This window comes from Lissotriton vulgaris, chromosome 7, assembly GCF_964263255.1.
Source record: "Lissotriton vulgaris chromosome 7, aLisVul1.2, whole genome shotgun sequence".
In the NCBI taxonomy this organism is placed as follows: Eukaryota; Metazoa; Chordata; class Amphibia; order Caudata; family Salamandridae; genus Lissotriton; species Lissotriton vulgaris.
In genome coordinates, this window is record NC_141695.1 from 134,972,932 (window position 1) to 134,990,246 (window position 17,315).

At 48.6% G+C, this 17,315-nt stretch overlaps 1 protein-coding gene across 2 annotated transcripts in view; it reads right to left on the reverse strand.

Annotated features, from left to right (window-relative positions):
• LOC147701006 (phospholipase A2 inhibitor and Ly6/PLAUR domain-containing protein-like) overlaps positions 1–17,315 on the reverse strand; it is a 268,517-nt gene that overhangs the window by 171,944 nt on the left and 79,258 nt on the right. The window contains exon 1 of one of the 2 annotated variants that reach the window (XM_086929828.1): positions 2,176–2,292. The exons of the other annotated variant lie outside the window; for it this stretch is intronic. Within the exon in view, the coding sequence (XP_086785954.1) occupies positions 2,176–2,227 (52 nt within the window). The 5' untranslated portion in view covers positions 2,228–2,292. Of the gene's footprint in view, positions 1–2,175; positions 2,293–17,315 lie in introns of those variants that run through there. 2 annotated transcript variants of the gene reach the window in all.

A 17,315-nucleotide genomic window follows, 5' to 3' on the forward strand; every position in this document is an offset into this window, starting at 1 on the left:
GTCAATCGGTGTCAAAGTTATTGGGAAAAGAATATTGCCATTTTCCTACGGTAACTAGGTCCTAACAAGAGCTACCTACTGGCGCCCCCCAGCGCAGATCAAAGCACCACTGTGTGATAACAGCACAGCGTGGGGAGAGAGGAGCAGCATTTGTCTGTGAGGGAGAATAAGGCGGTCTCAGCAAGGACACCATATTCCACAGGAAGCTGCAGCGGAGTAAAGTCCAGGGGGCACAGTGACGGGACTGTAGAGCAGAGGGGATAGAGGGTATAGAGAGATAGAGAGGCACTCATGTTCAGCATGTAGAACCTAGAGGATACAGGTGATATATTTCTAGAGAAAGACTCATCTGCAGCATGTAGAGCAGAGAGGATACAAGTTATAGAGAGAGAGAGGGTGTCATCTTCAGCCTGTAGAGCAGAGAGGATACAGGTTATAGAGCGAGAAAAAGTAAGACTCATCTTCAGCCTGTGTAGCAGAGGGGGTGCACGTGATAGAGAGGAGATGCCTCGCCTTCAGTCTGAAACGCAGATATGATGCAAGTTATAGAGAGAGTGAGAGAGAGACTCATCTTCAGCCTATAGAGCTGAGAGGATATAGGTTAGAGAGAGAGTGAGAGAGAGAGAGAGAGAGAAGAGAGAAACTCATCTTCAGCCTGTAGAGCTGAGAGGACATAGGTTAGAGAGAGAGTGAGAGAGAGAGAGAGAGAGAGAGAGAGAGAGAGAGGGGGGGGAGAGAGAGAGAGAGGGAGAGAGAGAGAGAGAGAGAGAGAGAGAGAGAGAGAGAGTGCGAAGAGAGAAACTCATCTTTAGCCTGTGGAGCAGAGAGGATACAGGCTGCAAAGGTCAGTGGTCACTTGACCTTCAGCCAGGATAGCAGAGATGGATACAGGTTAGAGAGAGGGAGGGGACACTTCACCTTCAGCCAGAAGACAAGTCTGTAGAGCAGAGGGGCTGCACGTGATAGAGCGATGAAGCTTCACCTTTGGGCAGCAGGGCCGAGGATACTGGATATATAGAGAGCGAGACTTATATTCAGCCTGGAGAGCAGGGAGGATAAAGGTCACAGAATGAGAGAGAATCGTCTTCAGCCTTTAGAGCAGAAGGAGGTGCACGTGATAGAAAGAAGGCGCCTCACCTGCGGCCAGCAGAGCCGCCAAGATTCAGGATACATAGAGAGAGAGGGTCATCTTCAGCCTGTAGAGCAGAGGAGGATAAAGGTGTATATATATATATATATATATATATATATATATATATATATATACTTGAGACAAAGAGCGAGAGAGACTACAGCATGTAGAACAAAGAGGATACAGGTTATAGAGAGAGAGAGACTCATCTTCAGCCTTTAGAGCAAATCGGGTGCCCGTGAGAGAGGAGATGCCCCCCCCTCAGCCAGCAGTACAGAGAGTTGTAGAGAGAGAGACTCACCCTCAGTCTAGAGAGCTAAAAAACAGAGACTCATGTTCAACTGGGAGAAGAGAGGGGAGCACGTGATAGAGAGACGAAACCTCACCTTCAGTCAGCAGAGCTGAGAGGATACGAGTTATAGAGAGAGAGAGAGAGGCTGTCATCTCCAGCCTGTAGAGCTGAGAGAATATAGGTTAGAGAGAGAGTGAGAGAGAGAGAGAAGAGAGAAACTCATCTTCAGCCTGTAGAGCTGAGAGGACATAGGTTAGAGAGAGAGAGAGAGAGAGAGAGAGAGAGAGAGAGAGAGAGAGAGTGCGAAGAGAGAAACTCAACTTCAGCCTGTAGAGCTGAGAGGATATAGGTTAGAGAGAGAGTGAGAGAGAGAGAGAGAGAGAGAGAGAGAGAGAGACTTGTGTTCAGCATGTAGAGCAAAGAAAAAAAATATTATGGAGAGAGAGGGACTCATATTCAGCCTGTAGAGCTGAGAGGACATAGGTTAGAGAGAGTGAGAGAGAGAGAGAGAGAGAGAGAGAGAGAGAGAGAGAGAGTGCGAAGAGAGAAACTCAACTTCAGCCTGTAGAGCTGAGAGGATATAGGTTAGAGAGAGAGTGAGAGAGAGAGAGAGAGAGAGAGAGAGCGAGAGAGAGAGAGAGACTTGTGTTCAGCATGTAGAGCAAAGAGAAAAAATGTTATGGACAGAGAGGGACTCATATACAGCCTGTGGAGAAGACGGGGTGCACATAATATGGAGAAGACGCCTCACCTTTAGCCAGCAGCGCAGACAGGATACAGGTGACAGCTAGAGTGACCCTCATGTTACAGGAGAAAAGGTGGAGCTGAGTGCGTCTGGGTTTTGATCATCTGGTACCTAGAGTGTGGCGAGGGCCCTTGGAGTGGAAGTATATAGTGTGAGTTGCACAGGGGGCGGGGCTTGCATCCAATATTCTATATATTTAGAACGTTTAACCACAGCATTCAGTTATTAGTATTTGGGGGTAGTTCGCTTTTAGAAAAAGCATGTTTGGTTTTGGGCGTGACTAGATGTGTCAGTTTCGTTTCTTCAGAAGAGCAGCAGGTTATAACATGCTGCCAGCCTCTGTTGCTGCAGCTGCGATCAGGAAGTATCTAAAAACAACCGGGCCTCAGCTAAGAAGCAGGCAGGCTTCAGGGGTCCTGGAAGGCCAGTGAGGCTGGGCCAGTGTCGGTCACACGCCAGGGGATCAGGGATGAGTACAAAACTGGTATTTCCCTTGTTGAGGATTGAAGGGGGGGAGCTAGTCTGTTTCGAGCGCAAATACAATCCGGATGATAGTCATAGGGGCATTTTATGAGCCCCTTGGGGTGCCGAAGCATCACTTTCTGTGACGCTCTGCAAACTACAAAATCATATCTCTAAGGTCACTCAAAGCAATTTTGAGTGGCAATAAATGGCCTCATGGATACGAAGTAAGGATAGGCAGCACAAATCACAGTGTTGCCTTACTTTGCACCAGGGAGGCATTCCATGGGCATTGCAGTGGTGTTTCCTATGCAAAACCTATGGATTTTGACGCTTCCCCAGATTTTTACCATGTAAACCTGTGGATGGGCAAAACCCTATGCCTCTCCGGACGGGTGCAACGAGGAGAAATAACTTTATTCCTTCTTGTTGTTTCATTTTCCATGTGCAGCACACAAAGAAAGAGGAAAAAACCTCAGCCGATTGATTTCATGCAGAAAGATCCCCCCAACCTGCACAATAACAATCCTGCCGACAAGACCATGGTGCAAAGGTGCCGGCGTTGGTGCTAGGCTGCTGAAATAGCGCCTGCGCAGGGGGATGCATTTTGATGTTGGGCAGCGCCGCAAGGTGACTTGCTGCGCTGCTCAATGCCAAAGCCCCATAAATGAGGCCCAAGAGTTTAAGTAGCCATTGAATTATGTGGTTTCATAAATGTGATCTAAGGTTTGTGTTGCTCTTGCACCACATTGCGAAGTGCAAGAGCGATGCAAACCAGCTCATATGTGGGCCCCTTAATGAGAGTCTCCTTTCTTAAATCTGAAGTCAGGCAGAATCCCCGGACTATGGTTCAGCAGTAGGTCCTACAGGGACAGCTGCACTGTCTTAACCCGCTGTGACACCCTGTACCGGGTGCACCAGTCTGTCAACCTCTGCAACATCTGGAAGCCCATCATTGGCCCACTCATCAGCACTGCAGTGTATTAAGGTGGATTCACGAAGAACAACACAGCCAGGTAAAGTGCCCATATGTTCAATCTCAGGCTTACTCACCTGTCCTGTGGAGAAACAAGGAGGTTACTGGATCTGTTGCTATTCTTGTGGTCAAACAGGAAGGCAGTACCAGAACTTGAGACAGGTACCCATTGTGATTGCAGATTCTAGTGGGGGAAGACAGGGAGGGTATGCATCCTACTCTGGAACTAGCGCACCACTCACAGGTTAGTGTGTTCCATCAGTGGCATGCATCAACGCAAACATTCACAGGCACCTAGGGGTATATTTACGAGGTAGTGGCACAGCGCAGCAAGTCACCTTGCTGTGCTGCGTCATAGGGAAAGGACAGGAATGCACCATATTTAATGGAATACAATACATCCCTGTCCTTTCCCATGCACTGATGCACAATGTGCTGTTGAGTGCAACACATTCACCTTTGCACCATGGTGCAAGGGTGCCTGCATTACATGCAGGATTGTTTTTTGTGAAAGAAGGGAGCGCTACCTGCACCAAAACAATCCTAGGAGGCATATTCCTATTTGTTATGTTATGTTATAGGGTGTTTTGTATAGCACTCAGATACTCCAAAGAGTGCCCTGGCGCTTCGAACTCAATGCAGACCAAGAACAGGTGATAGATGCCAAACCCTACTGAACAAAAAGCCAATACTTAAGATCTTTTCTAAAGGCTAACAGGTTGACAGTCTTTCTCAGAGAGACCGGTAAGGCATTCGGGTCACATTGAAAGTGGAAGAGACGAGGAGAAATAGAAATATTGCTCCTTGTTACACCTCCCCTAGGAAGGCATGTATGTTTGGCGCATTCCCAGGCTTACTAGTTCTTGAAAATGTTGAGGCTGCATCAAAAATGCCTGGTGTTGTGTTCGAACACCCACACAATGCCCAAAGAATGCCTTCACAGGTCAGAGTAAGGCAACGCCACGATTTGCACTGCGTTGTCTTACTCCATATTTATGGAACCACACAATGGCCTTGCCTGCCTTCATAAACCTGACTTAAAGTTTGCTTCGCTCTTGCTCCACGTTGTGTGGGGCAAGAGAGATGCAAACCAGCGTGCAAATAGACCCCTAGCGGTTATCTTTCAAGAGATGAATTGGCAGTGACAAAAAGGTACAAAGGTACAAAAGATTTATTATGCTTAATAAAAAACATTGCATACACGTGTCATTTTGTGAATTCATTTACATAAATGAAGTAGGATATTAAGAAAAGAAAGAAGGATACAGCAGTCAAAAATGCCAGCTGCTTGAGGGCGTCTTTGTGCTTTTGAGATTTGATTCAGAGCTGTGGTGTCATAAAATGCATTGCGGACCCGTTTGCAACCAGTTCTCGGGAGAGAGATTGTCACTTATTAATTACTGGTGTTGTTCTTAGCCGTTGGCTCTTGAACAGAAATCGTGATGAGGATGCAGCTTCCAGGCTGCCGAGAATTGACTGTGGCCTTAAGTGGTGTGGGAAATTAGCTGTGCGAAGTTTGCTGTGCAAAGTAGTCCTGATTAGGTTTTTGTCTGACTTTGCAATTAGTGGGTGATTGTTTGATTTACAGGTTTTGTCTGCATTGTGTTGTTTGTTGGGTAAAAGTGCAATGTGCATATTTCATAGTGTGGTGACATTCACATAATTTGAAAGTTTGTAGCAGCCTGACTGCTCCATATTAGGAGGGTAAGCAGTTGGTGTTAATATTGTAATTGTCCCAGTTGTTGCTTCATTGTGAGGTGACAATTGGACTAGTCTCCTTTCTGCTATGTTGATGAATCTTGTCGAGCAGCAGTTTAGTTGATGGCAGTTGGGTTGAATCAGCCGGCTGATTAGCCATAAACCGGTCCCAGGATGCTTGTTTCCAGTTCAGGGAGGACATGGCTTGGCAGTTCGGACTGGACTGTTCCCATGAGGCACAGGGTCAGACTGATTTGCATATAGACATGACTGAACTGGGGTGGCAGAGTGGGCGAAAGAACGGTAATGGATTAAACCCAGATCAGTTGACTGGGGGTGAGTGCTTGCAATGTTCAACACTCCATCCATCATCCCCTTTGGTTTTGCTCTGTACAGGATCTAAGGTCAGGCGTCAAGCCATCTAAGGTCAGCCGTCAACAAGAGAATAACATTCCGTCTCCTTACCCACGCACACAAGGCCCTCTACAAACTAGGACCCGAATGCCTCAACACTCGACTATCCTTCTACACACCCACCCGACAACTAAGATCCTTCAACCAAGGCCTCGCTGCAGTCCCGCGTATCCAAACATCCACCATGGGAGGTAGATCCTTCTCCTACCTGGCGGCCAAGACTTGGAACTCACTCCCCACTCACCTCCGCATTACACAGAAGCACATCTCCTTCAGAAAAGAACTTAAAACCTGGCTATTCGATAAATAATGAACCCCCTCCCCAAGCGCCTTGAGACCCTCTGGGTGAGTAGTGCGCTATATAAATGTTTGAACTTGAACTTGAACTTAGGCGTGCTAATTGAGTGGCTTCATGACCAGTGTTGTTGTGGTGCCTTTCCGCTACAAGGCCTCTATCTGGGGTTTGTAGGAGCCTTTGCTGTCTAATAAGACTCTATGATATTTATACTCAGTTACTTGTTCTAGGTGGTATGCGTCCAGGTGCCAGTGTAGGTTTTTCCTTTTGGTATAATTTTTTGCCATTGTTTTCATTTTACTCATGTCAGTGGCGTCACTAGGGGGTGCGGGGGGTGCGGACCGCACCAGGTGACACCCTCACATGGGGTGACACCATCTGGTAACACAGCTCTGCTCGAAGGTGAGGGCGAGTGTGTCTTTTGTGTGTATTTAAACGTATCCTCTGAGTGTCGCACGCACAAATCATGCTTCCATACTCATGAACACATCTCTCTTATTAAAAATGCAACACCTTTTGACATCTTAGAAATGCATGTTATCTGCGTGCAAGGGAACGTGCGCAGAATGAGTAAGAAATATTTGTTTGGAATAATTGAATATAGCGCAACAGAGCATGGATTTTATTCGGCAAAAAAAATTCACTCTCTGCTAAATAAATGCTTCATAAGTGCCACAACCCAATGAAGCCTGGCCTCCTAAGCAAAGCAGAGCCCAGAACCAACGCTCACTGGTATACATTTTATTCATGTCGGTGTGTTGGATTAGTTTAGGACGCATTCTGTAAGTCTGCTTTATTATCTTATATACAAGAAAAAGTCCCCAAAATAACTGCCATGCTGACGAAAAAATGTTAATATATAAAAGTTGAGGGTGCAAATATACTTTGGGCGTCAGGCAAAGTGATATTCGTTTTTAACATTCACTCCACTGCCAATGAGTCAAGACTGGAAACTTGTAAGGGCAATCTTGTCCGTTCTGCCTGTGAGAAAGTAGCAGCAGTTTCATATTGTTTTAATGCCACTGCACAAATGCAAAAGCAAATTTAATGAGTGTATTTTAGTCACTTTGTGTGAAGAGCTGAGAACTGTGAGGGGGAAACCATGGGGGGGGGAGGCAAAGAGGAAAGGGTTAAAAGAGCTGCAGTCGGGGGAGGGGAGGTGCAGGCGGAGGGGGAGGGATGGTGCAGGCAGAGAGGGAGATGGTGCAGGCGGAGGGAAGAAATGGTGCAGGCAGAGGGAGAGATGGTGCAGGCAGAGGGTGAGATGGTGCAGGCAGGAGGAGGGATGGTGCAGGCAGGGGGAGGGATGGTGCAGGCAGAGAGTGAGATGTGCAGGCCGAGGGAGAGATGGTGCAAGCAGGGGGGAGATGGTGCAGGCAGAGGTTGAGATGGTTCAGGCAGAGGGTGAAATGGTGCAGGCAGAGGGGAGATGGTGCAGGCAGAGGGTGAGATGGTGCAGGCGGAGGGGAGATGGTGCAGGCAGAGGGGGAGATGGTGCAGGTGGAGGAGTGATGGTGCAGGCAGAGGGGGAGATGGTGCAGGCAGAGGGTGAGATGGTGCAGGCAGAAGGTGAGATGGTGCAGGCAGAGGGAGGGATGGTGCAGGCAGAGGGTGAGATGGTGCAGGCAGAGGGAGGGATGGTGGAGGCGGAGGGGAGAGGGTGCAGGCAGTGGGTGAGATGGTGCAGGCAGAGGGTGAGATGGTGCAGGCAGAGGGAGAGATGGTGCAGGCAGAGGGTGAGATGGTGCAGGCGGAGGGGAGATGGTGCAGGCAGTGGGTGAGATGGTGCAGGCAGAGGGTGAGATGGTGCAGGCAGAGGGAGAGATGGTGCAGGCAGAGGGTGAGATGGTGCAGGCGGAGGGGAGATGGTGCAGGCAGTGGGTGAGATGGTGCAGGCAGAGGGTGAGATGGTGCAGGCAGAGGGAGAGATGGTGCAGGCAGAGGGTGAGATAGTGCAGGCGGAGGGGAGAGGGTGCAGGCAGAGGGGAGAGGGTGCAGGCAGGAGGGAGATGGTGCAGGCAGAGGGGAGAGATGGTGCAGGCGGAGGGGAGAGATGGTGCAGGCGGAGGGGAGGTGGTGCCGACAGAGGGAGAGATGGTGCAGGCAGAGGGGAGATGGTGCTGACAGAGGGAGAGATGGTGTAGGCAGAGGGGAGATGGTGCAGGCAGAGGGAGAAATGGTGCAGGTGGGGGGGATGGTGCAGGCAGAGGGAGAGATGGCACAGGCCGAGGGAGAGATGGCGCAGGCAGAGGGAGAGATGGTGGAGGCAGAGGGAGAGATGGTGCAGGCAGAGGGGGATATGGTGCAGGCGGAGGGGAGATGGTGCGGAAAAAGGGAGAGATGGTGCAGGCAGAGGGGAGATAGTGAAGGCAGAGGGGAGATGGTGCAGGCAGATGGTGAGATGGTGCAGGCGGAGGGGAGATGGTGCAGACAGAGGGGACATGGTGCAGGCAGAGGGTGAGATGGTCCATCTGGTAAGTTGGGAGGGGGTGACACCATGAGTTACCCGCACCGGGTGACACCAACCCTAGTGACGCCACTGACTCATGTTGATATCAAAAGCATTCACTTGCAGAGAAGTCTTGGGTAATGTCCAGTAGATGCTATGATCCAATTGACGTTCTGCCTATTAAGACCAGGTCATCCACATAGAGGAGGTTGGAAAGAGTCAGAGCGTATGATATGCATTTGTCCAGTGTCGCTGGAAGGTCAGCCATAAAGAGGTTAAACTGGGTGGGTACTAAGACACACCCTTGTTTTTGTCCTTTGGTGTGGTTAATACACATTGAAAGGTGCATCCCGGCTCCCAGCATGATTTTGACCCAGGTGTCCTTGTGTAGTAAGTTCAGCGGGTTTAAGATGGCTGGACGATAAATGTAATCGAATGCTGAGCTGAAGTCAATGAAGCACAGAAATAGAGATTGCTTTGCTTCTTTAACTGCGTCAATCAGTAGTGATAGGGCCATGATGTTAGTGGTGGTCCCTGTTTGTTTACAGAAGCCTCTCTGGTTTATTTGTAGGATTAATTTAGATGAAGCCCAGGATGTTAGTACTAACTGGTATTGGTGTGTCTATGGTTTCAAGAATGGTACCCTGTGCTTTAGAGTATGTGTTTGAAAGATTATACTAGGGTTTGAGGAGGTGCATCAGATATAAAGTGGATGATGTCACTAGTTATGTCATTTGAGATATCATTAGTGATGTCATCAGTGATGTCAATGACCATGAAATTAGTGATGTAATATGTGACATCACCAGCAGTGCATTGTGAGTGAGCAAATTATTAGCTCAACGGCCGACTTTCTCTCGTTTTGTATGAGTGAAATGTCGGACTAACTATAACGTCCCTGAAGCCTGTGTATTTTTCAGTGAATTTCTAAGGTTTTTTAAATTCTTATTTCTAATTTTAACGTCCCTGAAACCTATGTTGGTTGTTTTCAGTGAATTTCAAAGTTTTTTTTACATGCTAATTACTAATTATAACGTCCCTGAAACCTATGTTTTTTTAAATGAATTTGAAAGGTTTTTTAAATGCTAATTTATAACTCTAATGTAGTCGTCACGTTTGCAGAGTGGTGCGGAAAGGGGGCTCAGCCACTGACTAGTGCTCAGCAATTCCACTGCATAGGACTTGCTGGAGGTACCAGGAGAGCTTCTTGGCCCCTGAGGGACTCTCAGGAGTAAAGTGGACTTCATCCCCCAACCCGTAGTGTGCCAGGAGGTGCATTAGCAGAGTGGTGGAGAAAGGGGCGTGGCTTCCGAAGACCTCCTAGCAATACCACTGTTTGGGACTTATTAGAGGTAACAGTAGGAGGAGTTGGCCCCCAAGGGCATCCTTGGGGACCAACTACCCCCCTGTTACCTCCAATAAGTACCACACAACAGCATTGGTAAGTTCACATAGCAGGCCAGGCCCTCTCTGCCCATCAGTCTGAAAATGCGCTCCCTGGTGCGAACTTGGATGAGGATTCAAGTCCCAATCACTGCTGGGGGTCTTGAGGAGCCAACTAGCCTACCTGTTACCTCCAGGAAGCCCCAGATAGTAGTATTGCTGAGGGGTGGACACAGGCCACACCCTTTTTTGGCACCACTCTGCAAACGCACCTCCTGGTATGCTCTTAGTTGGGAGATGAAGTGCCCTTGCCTCCTGAGTGTCCCTGGGGACCAACAAGCCCTCTTTGTATCCCCAGTAAGCCCCACACTGCTAGATTGCTGAGAGTGGGGTGAGGCCACACCCCTTTTTACACCAATATGCAAACGGACCTCCTGGTGCACTGCTGCTCGGGAGATGAATTCCACTTTTGTCCTGGGGTCCTCAGGACACAAGAAGACCTCATCGCCCCACCAGCAGTGCGCCAAGAGGCTAATTTGCAGGGTGGTGTAAAAAAGGGCATAACCTCAGACCACTTCCCAGCAATCCCACTGCATAGGCATCCTGGAGGTACCTGGTGAGCTAGTTGGCCCCAAAGGATCCTAAAGATTCTAAGGAACTTAATGCCCCCAACCAAGAACATGCCTCCATTGAGATGCTAGATTTTTGTTTTGGTTGTTTTTTTGTTAGAAGGGGGGCTTTGTTGCCCGCCTTTCCACAATATTCTGTGGGCCCTGGGGACCCCATTCCACAGGGGCAGCGACATTTATCTTTTTTAAAACTTGATGGGCCCCTCTTCCAAGGCCGATTTAGGCCCCGGGACCCCATCCTCCAGGGTAGGGCCAAATATAATTTTTTTAAATAAAACATAAATTTTTAAGCAGGGTGGGTGGTGCGGCCCCTGTCCTGATGCCATTATTGGCCTCGAGGAACCCCATCCCGGAAGCATTGCCTTGTTTCCTTTTTTTTATTTACACGAGATAGGTACCCCCTTTCCCAGGGCTACTTTTGCCAATGGGGCCCCATATACAGGGCCTGTCCTCATTGTTGAGGACTGCAGGGGGAGCTTCAAGGCCCTGCCAGCTTCCCGACTCCTGCGAGAGCAGGCATTGCTTTTGGGCAAAGGAAGCTGCTGATATGCAGCTTCCTTTGCCCAAAAGCAATCTGCTTTGCTTCATGGAAGCGAGAGCAGGATTCCTGTGCTCGCTTCCATGAAGCAAAGCAGTGTTTGCTTTAGCAGGGCGGGGGGCACCCTCCCATCATGATTGAAGCCCCAATATTTCTGCACTACCAGTGTTGCTATTTCCCTGCTGTTAGTCCTCTGTATCCTGCTGCCGCATTCACCTGTGAACCCTCCCCCTGACTGCCCTGCTCCTGCCTCCCAGCTACCCATCCCTCCCCTACATAATGGCGGCTACTGCATGCCTAAGGCAAGCCCATCAGCACCCGTCCGCGACCCTACCATGACCAGCGCCAGGACCCCTGGTTCTCCAAGGCCTCACCACTACGAGTCAACCACCCTCCAAGCACTCAACCCCGGAACACATGCAGACTGCACAATATCCTTGCCGAACACCACCCACGGGTAATTTTTGTGCAGAACCTGCCGCAAATCCTTTACCATCAACAGAGCCCCCACGACCACCATAAGAAAGCCCGATGCACACACCACCGAAACCCTGACTTGCATCCTTCTCAACGTGTGCTCCCTGCACCGGCAGGCCGTTGAGATGATGGACCTGCTCGACACCGTCTTGCCCGAAGTCGCCTCCTTCACGGAAACCTGGACCAACGCCACTTCCTGTCCCGCCATCGCCACCCCCATCTGTGACGGCTACAAGATCCAGAGAAAGGACCGTCCGCACCGCCTACGAGGAGGACTCGCCATAGAACACAAGACCCCCCTCTGACTCTTCACAACCAGCACGAGTGACCCCCCACTCCAACACAGAACAACTCTTCTTCCAGATCCAGACAAAGCCCAGGACCAAGCTACGAGGCACCATCATCTACAGACCACCAAGGCCTTGCACCGACCACACAACTACCATCACCGAGGTCACCACGTACCACACCATCACCTCCATGGACTGCATTCTACTTGGGACCTGAATTTCAACCTCGACAATGGCAATGACGCTGACTCCACTACTCTCCTTGACAACCTCGACAACCTAGGGTTGAAGCAGCTCTTTAACGTGCCCACCCACAGAGCGGGTCACACCCTTGACCCCATCTTCGCGGGAGGAACAAATATCCACTACTGACTCACCACCCAGCCCCACTGGGCTGATCAACACTGCATCCACTTCACCTTCAACATCACCACTGCACCCAAACCCGCCCTATGCTTGCCATGACGGAATTGGAGAAAGGTCACAGAGGAGCACCTCAACTCCACCCTCCGCCAATACCCCCACCTCCACCACCGACACCAACTCTGCATCCAGGGAATTTCACTGCATGGTCTCCTGCTGCACTGACAATCTTGCACCCCTCTGCCCCCATCAAACAACACCCGCTGACAGCCGCCTGGTTCACCGCAGAACTTCAAGAAGCGAGACTCTCCTGCAGATGCCTAAAGAAAACCTTGCGAAACATGAAATCCACGGAAGCATGAAACGCCCACAAGTGCGCCCTGAAGGAAAACCACCAGCGCATAAGAGACACCAAACGGACCTTCATAAGAGACAAAGTCCAGACTAATGTGACCAACGCCAAGGAACTGTTTAACATCATACAGCAGTTCACCAAACCCCCAGCGAAGCCACAGATATCTCACCTTTCCAGGAACTCTGCAACAAGCTCAGCTCCTACTTTCATCTGAAGATCTAGGCCCTCAATGACAACTTCAGCGAACCAACGACGAGCACCACACACCTACCCACCACCGCCGATAAGCCAACCATCATGTCCTGGGATCCAGCAACTATCAAACTCAGCACCAGGAAGATGAAGAAAACCCACTCAGGAGCCCTAACAGACCCCTGCCCACTGCACATCATCCACAGGGCTACAATCTTCATCGCACCCGAACTAGGACACACCATCAACGCCTCCTCAGATCAAGTATCTGCCCACACAACAAAAAATCATTGGTAGACCCAACTGACCTGAAAAACTACCGTCCCATCTCCCTCCTCCCCTGAGAGAGACTCATAAACACCCAGCTGACCCCCTTCATAGAAGAGCACTCCATCCTGGACGCCTCCCAATCTGGATTCTTCAGCAACCACAGCACCGAGACCGCCCTCCTTGCCGCCACTGACAACATCCGCATGCCACTTGATCATGGACACACCGTGGCCTTTATCATTTTAGACCTCTCTGTAGCCTATGACACCGTTTCACATCGCACTCTCGTGGCCAGACTGCACAGCTAGAAGTTGGTGGTAAATAATAAAAACCCTGTAAAAAGCATTATTTTTTTTTTGCTTTTTGCTTTTAAAACAGTGCCAAGTTGCAGACATACATGCCCTAAGGGCATGTATGTCTGCAACATGTGCGCCCATGCACAATTGAGAGGTGCAACAGGGTGTCAAAGTGACACCCTACCACCCTTCTATGTTTCCCCCAATTACCGAATCGTTATTTACCGATTCGTTAATTGATATTCATTCCTATGGGCCTACAGGCCCATAGGAATAAGTGGCAATTACCGAATCGGTATTTACCGATTCGGTATGATTTGGTATTTAAAAATCGGTAATCTGGGATTACCTACATCGGGCCCTAAATGTTCTGCATTGTAAATGAAGACAATACGATTAGCAAATAAGTTTCTGATTAAGATTCTGTTAGTGTTCAAGGAGTATCACTCACATTTCAGAAGTCTTCATACACTAGCCTTAACAAAAGAATACTGAATACAGAAATTGACATAAAATAGTCTTTAACTGCTATCAAAACACAGTTTAAACTCAAAATGTATCATTCAACTTCAATAAGGGGGACTCAGAAACCTGCGGCTGGTGCTTTTCAATGTATGTGCACCCAACACCAAGCTTGCGTAGTCTTGAGTTGCCATCATGGCTCTTCCATTCACTGACTGACACTCCCTGCCCCTTTATCTCATTCATGCAGGTTCCTGCTTTCTCTTTTTGTGCATAATTTCTAACTTTCTATTCTTGCTTCTATCTTCTTTGTGTGGTTTTCCCTCTCTTGTTCATGGTTCATGTCCGATACGGAAAAAAAAGTACCAGTCACCAAAAACAAGTGTTGTGGGTCCCACCTGCAAAAACCGGTACAAATTAAGCACTGGAGTGAGGGAGAGGAGACCTCACCTTCAGCTAGGAGAGCAGAGAGTATGCAGGCTAGAGGGAGAATGCACCCCCTCTTTAGGGAGGAGAGCAGAGAGGATACAGGCTAAAGTGAGAGGGAGAGGGCAACTCATCCTCAGGGAGGAGAGCTGAGAAGATACAGGCTAGAGAGACTTGACCTACTTCCAGGAGAGCAGAGAGGATACAGGATAGAGAGAGGGAGGGAGGGAGAGAGGCCTCACCTTCAGCCAGGAGAGCAGAGAAGATACAGGCTAGAGAGAGTGAGGGGGCCCTTCACCTTCAGCCAGAAGAGCCAAGATGGTTTCTGCAATGTTAATGTACTGCCATATACACTGATTAAACATGCCTAGACAGCAATGGATATAATTTCCCCCAGTTTTAAAATATAATTGGGTTATGTGAGATTAACCACTTAATGACAACTAATGGATCATTGTATTTGAACAGTTAGTAATCAGCGACTCACTTTTCAGAGTTAAAGCACAAGGAATAACATCAACACATGCATTGATTTCTTTTTTTTCAAACAAGGGGAATGTTATTAATTGAAAGGTGCAATTCAAGAAATGTGCTTTGTACTTCAATTTACAGCGTATTTGGGAAGAAATTAAATAACCATCTATTTTGCGAATTGCTGATAGTCTTTTTCCCGTAATATATAGAATGATGTAGATAGTCTGCTTTCCATTTTGCTTAATGGTCAGATGACAGTATATGCACATGATTGGTCAATGGTGTTTTAAAAATGTTATTATGAATGTTATTCAGTACTTTTATCCGGTGATCAAGGCGACCGAGTTCGCCGAAACGCGTCTGGTGTTTTTCTGCGCATGCAATGCACTTTTGAGAACAGAAAATAAATATTACCTGCAACTGAAAGCTGAGGCAAGTGTCCGTTTCTCCATTTTTGCTGGATGGCATCATGGAGCTCCCCGTGATCAGCCAAAGTATTGTCTAAGTATTGGCTGATCACGGGGTGCTCTACGACCCTTACAGAAAGAATACCCTGGCGGAACTACAAGCACCAACATGCTCTTCTGCACACGCCCACACTGGGCGGTGCTTGGAAACGTTATCAGGTGTTCCCCAGTTGGTCTGCGAACAATCCCTGCCTGCCTGTGAACAAGAACACGCCAGTGTTTGAAACACGTTAGGCTTCCTGATATTTTGGATTGGTGCTCTGCTACTGCACGTTGTCAGTCCCCCAATAAAGACTTTTAACTTCACCGCGGGTTGGCATCTTCATATGTGGCAAACTTTCGTATGGATGTAAAGCGGCCTGCCCGGTCGCGAAGACGCCCCCCTGTGATTCTGCAGGTCGGTGCTTAAAACAGTCCAAGCACAGAGGAGCAGTGAAGGTCGTGTGATGAGACGAAAACTACGCAACGCGTGCAGGCGCATTGGCCTCCCTCAACCCACTTGGACAATACTTTGGCTGATCACGGGGTGCTCTACGACCCTTACAGAAAGAATACCCTGGCGGAACTACAAGCACCAACATGCTCTTCTGCACACGCCCACACTGGGCGGTGCTTGGAAACGTTATCAGGTGTTCCCCAGTTGGTCTGCGAACAATCCCTGCCTGCCTGTGAACAAGAACACGCCAGTGTTTAAAACCCGTTAGGCTTCCTGATATTTTGGATTGGTGCTCTGCTACTGCACGTTGTCAGTCCCCCATTAAAGACTTTTAACTTCACTGCGGGTTGGCATCTTCATATGTGGCAAACTTTCGTGTGGATATATATATATATATATATATATATATATATATATATATATATATATATATAGATATATATATATTACCTACTGGCGGTCGCCAGTAGGTATATATAGTTAGGATTTTTTCTCTATGGAACTTTTGAAAATTCTATGTCTAATAACTTTGGCGTTTGTGGACGGAATCGGCAGAACTTTTCAGGAAAATGGCACATCTTGTTTCTGAGTAGCTCCTGAAAATTTGGGAGGGTTCCGTCAAGGGGGGGCCGAGAAAAAAGGGGGGTCCCAAAACACGTTTTTCCCATTAATTTTTCCATAGGGCCTTTGGCCTCACTTTTAGCTCGAACGGCTGAATGGATTTGCACGAAACTTGGCAAAATTGTAGGGACTGTTAGCCCGATGTGCCTTTGTTGGGTCTCAATATATGTGCTCCAGTGGATTTTGAGAAATTAACGTTCAAAAAACAGATATATCTGTGACAGTGTACCCGATAGCGTACCATTACGCGTACTTTTCGCGTAACGGAGCTTTGCGAAGCGAAGCTGATTGGCTCTCCAGTGTCTGTCAACATTCTAAACAGTCCGGAGCGGCCGCCATCTTGTCTCTTGGTAGGATCGAGAGACAAGAGGAGGCCAAAACGAAGGGAGAAATGAAGGAAAGAGGGCAAGGTAGACCTCTTCTGACCCCCTAGGATTGATGAGGGGGATATTAAAGTACCCCGCGAGGCCAAAAAAAAAAATTTGCGATTTTTTGTCGTAGAGGCGCAAATCGGTACGTGAACCTGAGGAGAAGCTGATTGGCTGTCAACATTGTAAACAGTCTGGAGCGGCCGCCATCTTGTCTCTCGGTAGGATCGAGAGACAAGAGGTGGTGAAAAAAGAAGGGGGAAATTAAGGAAAGGGTGCAAAGTAGACCCCTCCTGACCCCCTAGGATTGATGAGGGGGATATTAAAGTGGCCCGCGGGGCAAAAAAAAAAAAAGAGATTTTTCGCCGTAGAGGCGCGTCCCGGTAAGCGAACCGGGCAGCTAACTGGGCAGCTAACCGGCAGCGTAACGGGAGTCTGGGGAGAAGCTGATTGGCTGTCAACATTGTAAACAGTCCGGAGCGGCCGCCATCTTGTCTCTCGGTAGGATCGAGAGACAAGACGTGGTGAAAAACGAAGGGGGAAACGAAGGAAAGGGGGCAAGGTAGACCCCGACTGACCCCCTAGGATTGATGATGGGGTTATTAAAGTGCCCCGCGGGGCAAAAGAAAAAAAAAGAAAATTGCGATTTTTCGCGGTAGAGGCGCTTCCCGGTACGCCAACCGGGCTGCTAACCGGCAGCGTAACGGGAGTCCGACATCTTGTGTTTTTGGAGCGTCCGGTTTGCGTACCGGGTAGCGTTCCGGAAAACCAAGAGAAACAGTAAAATAAAATTTAAAGGAATAGA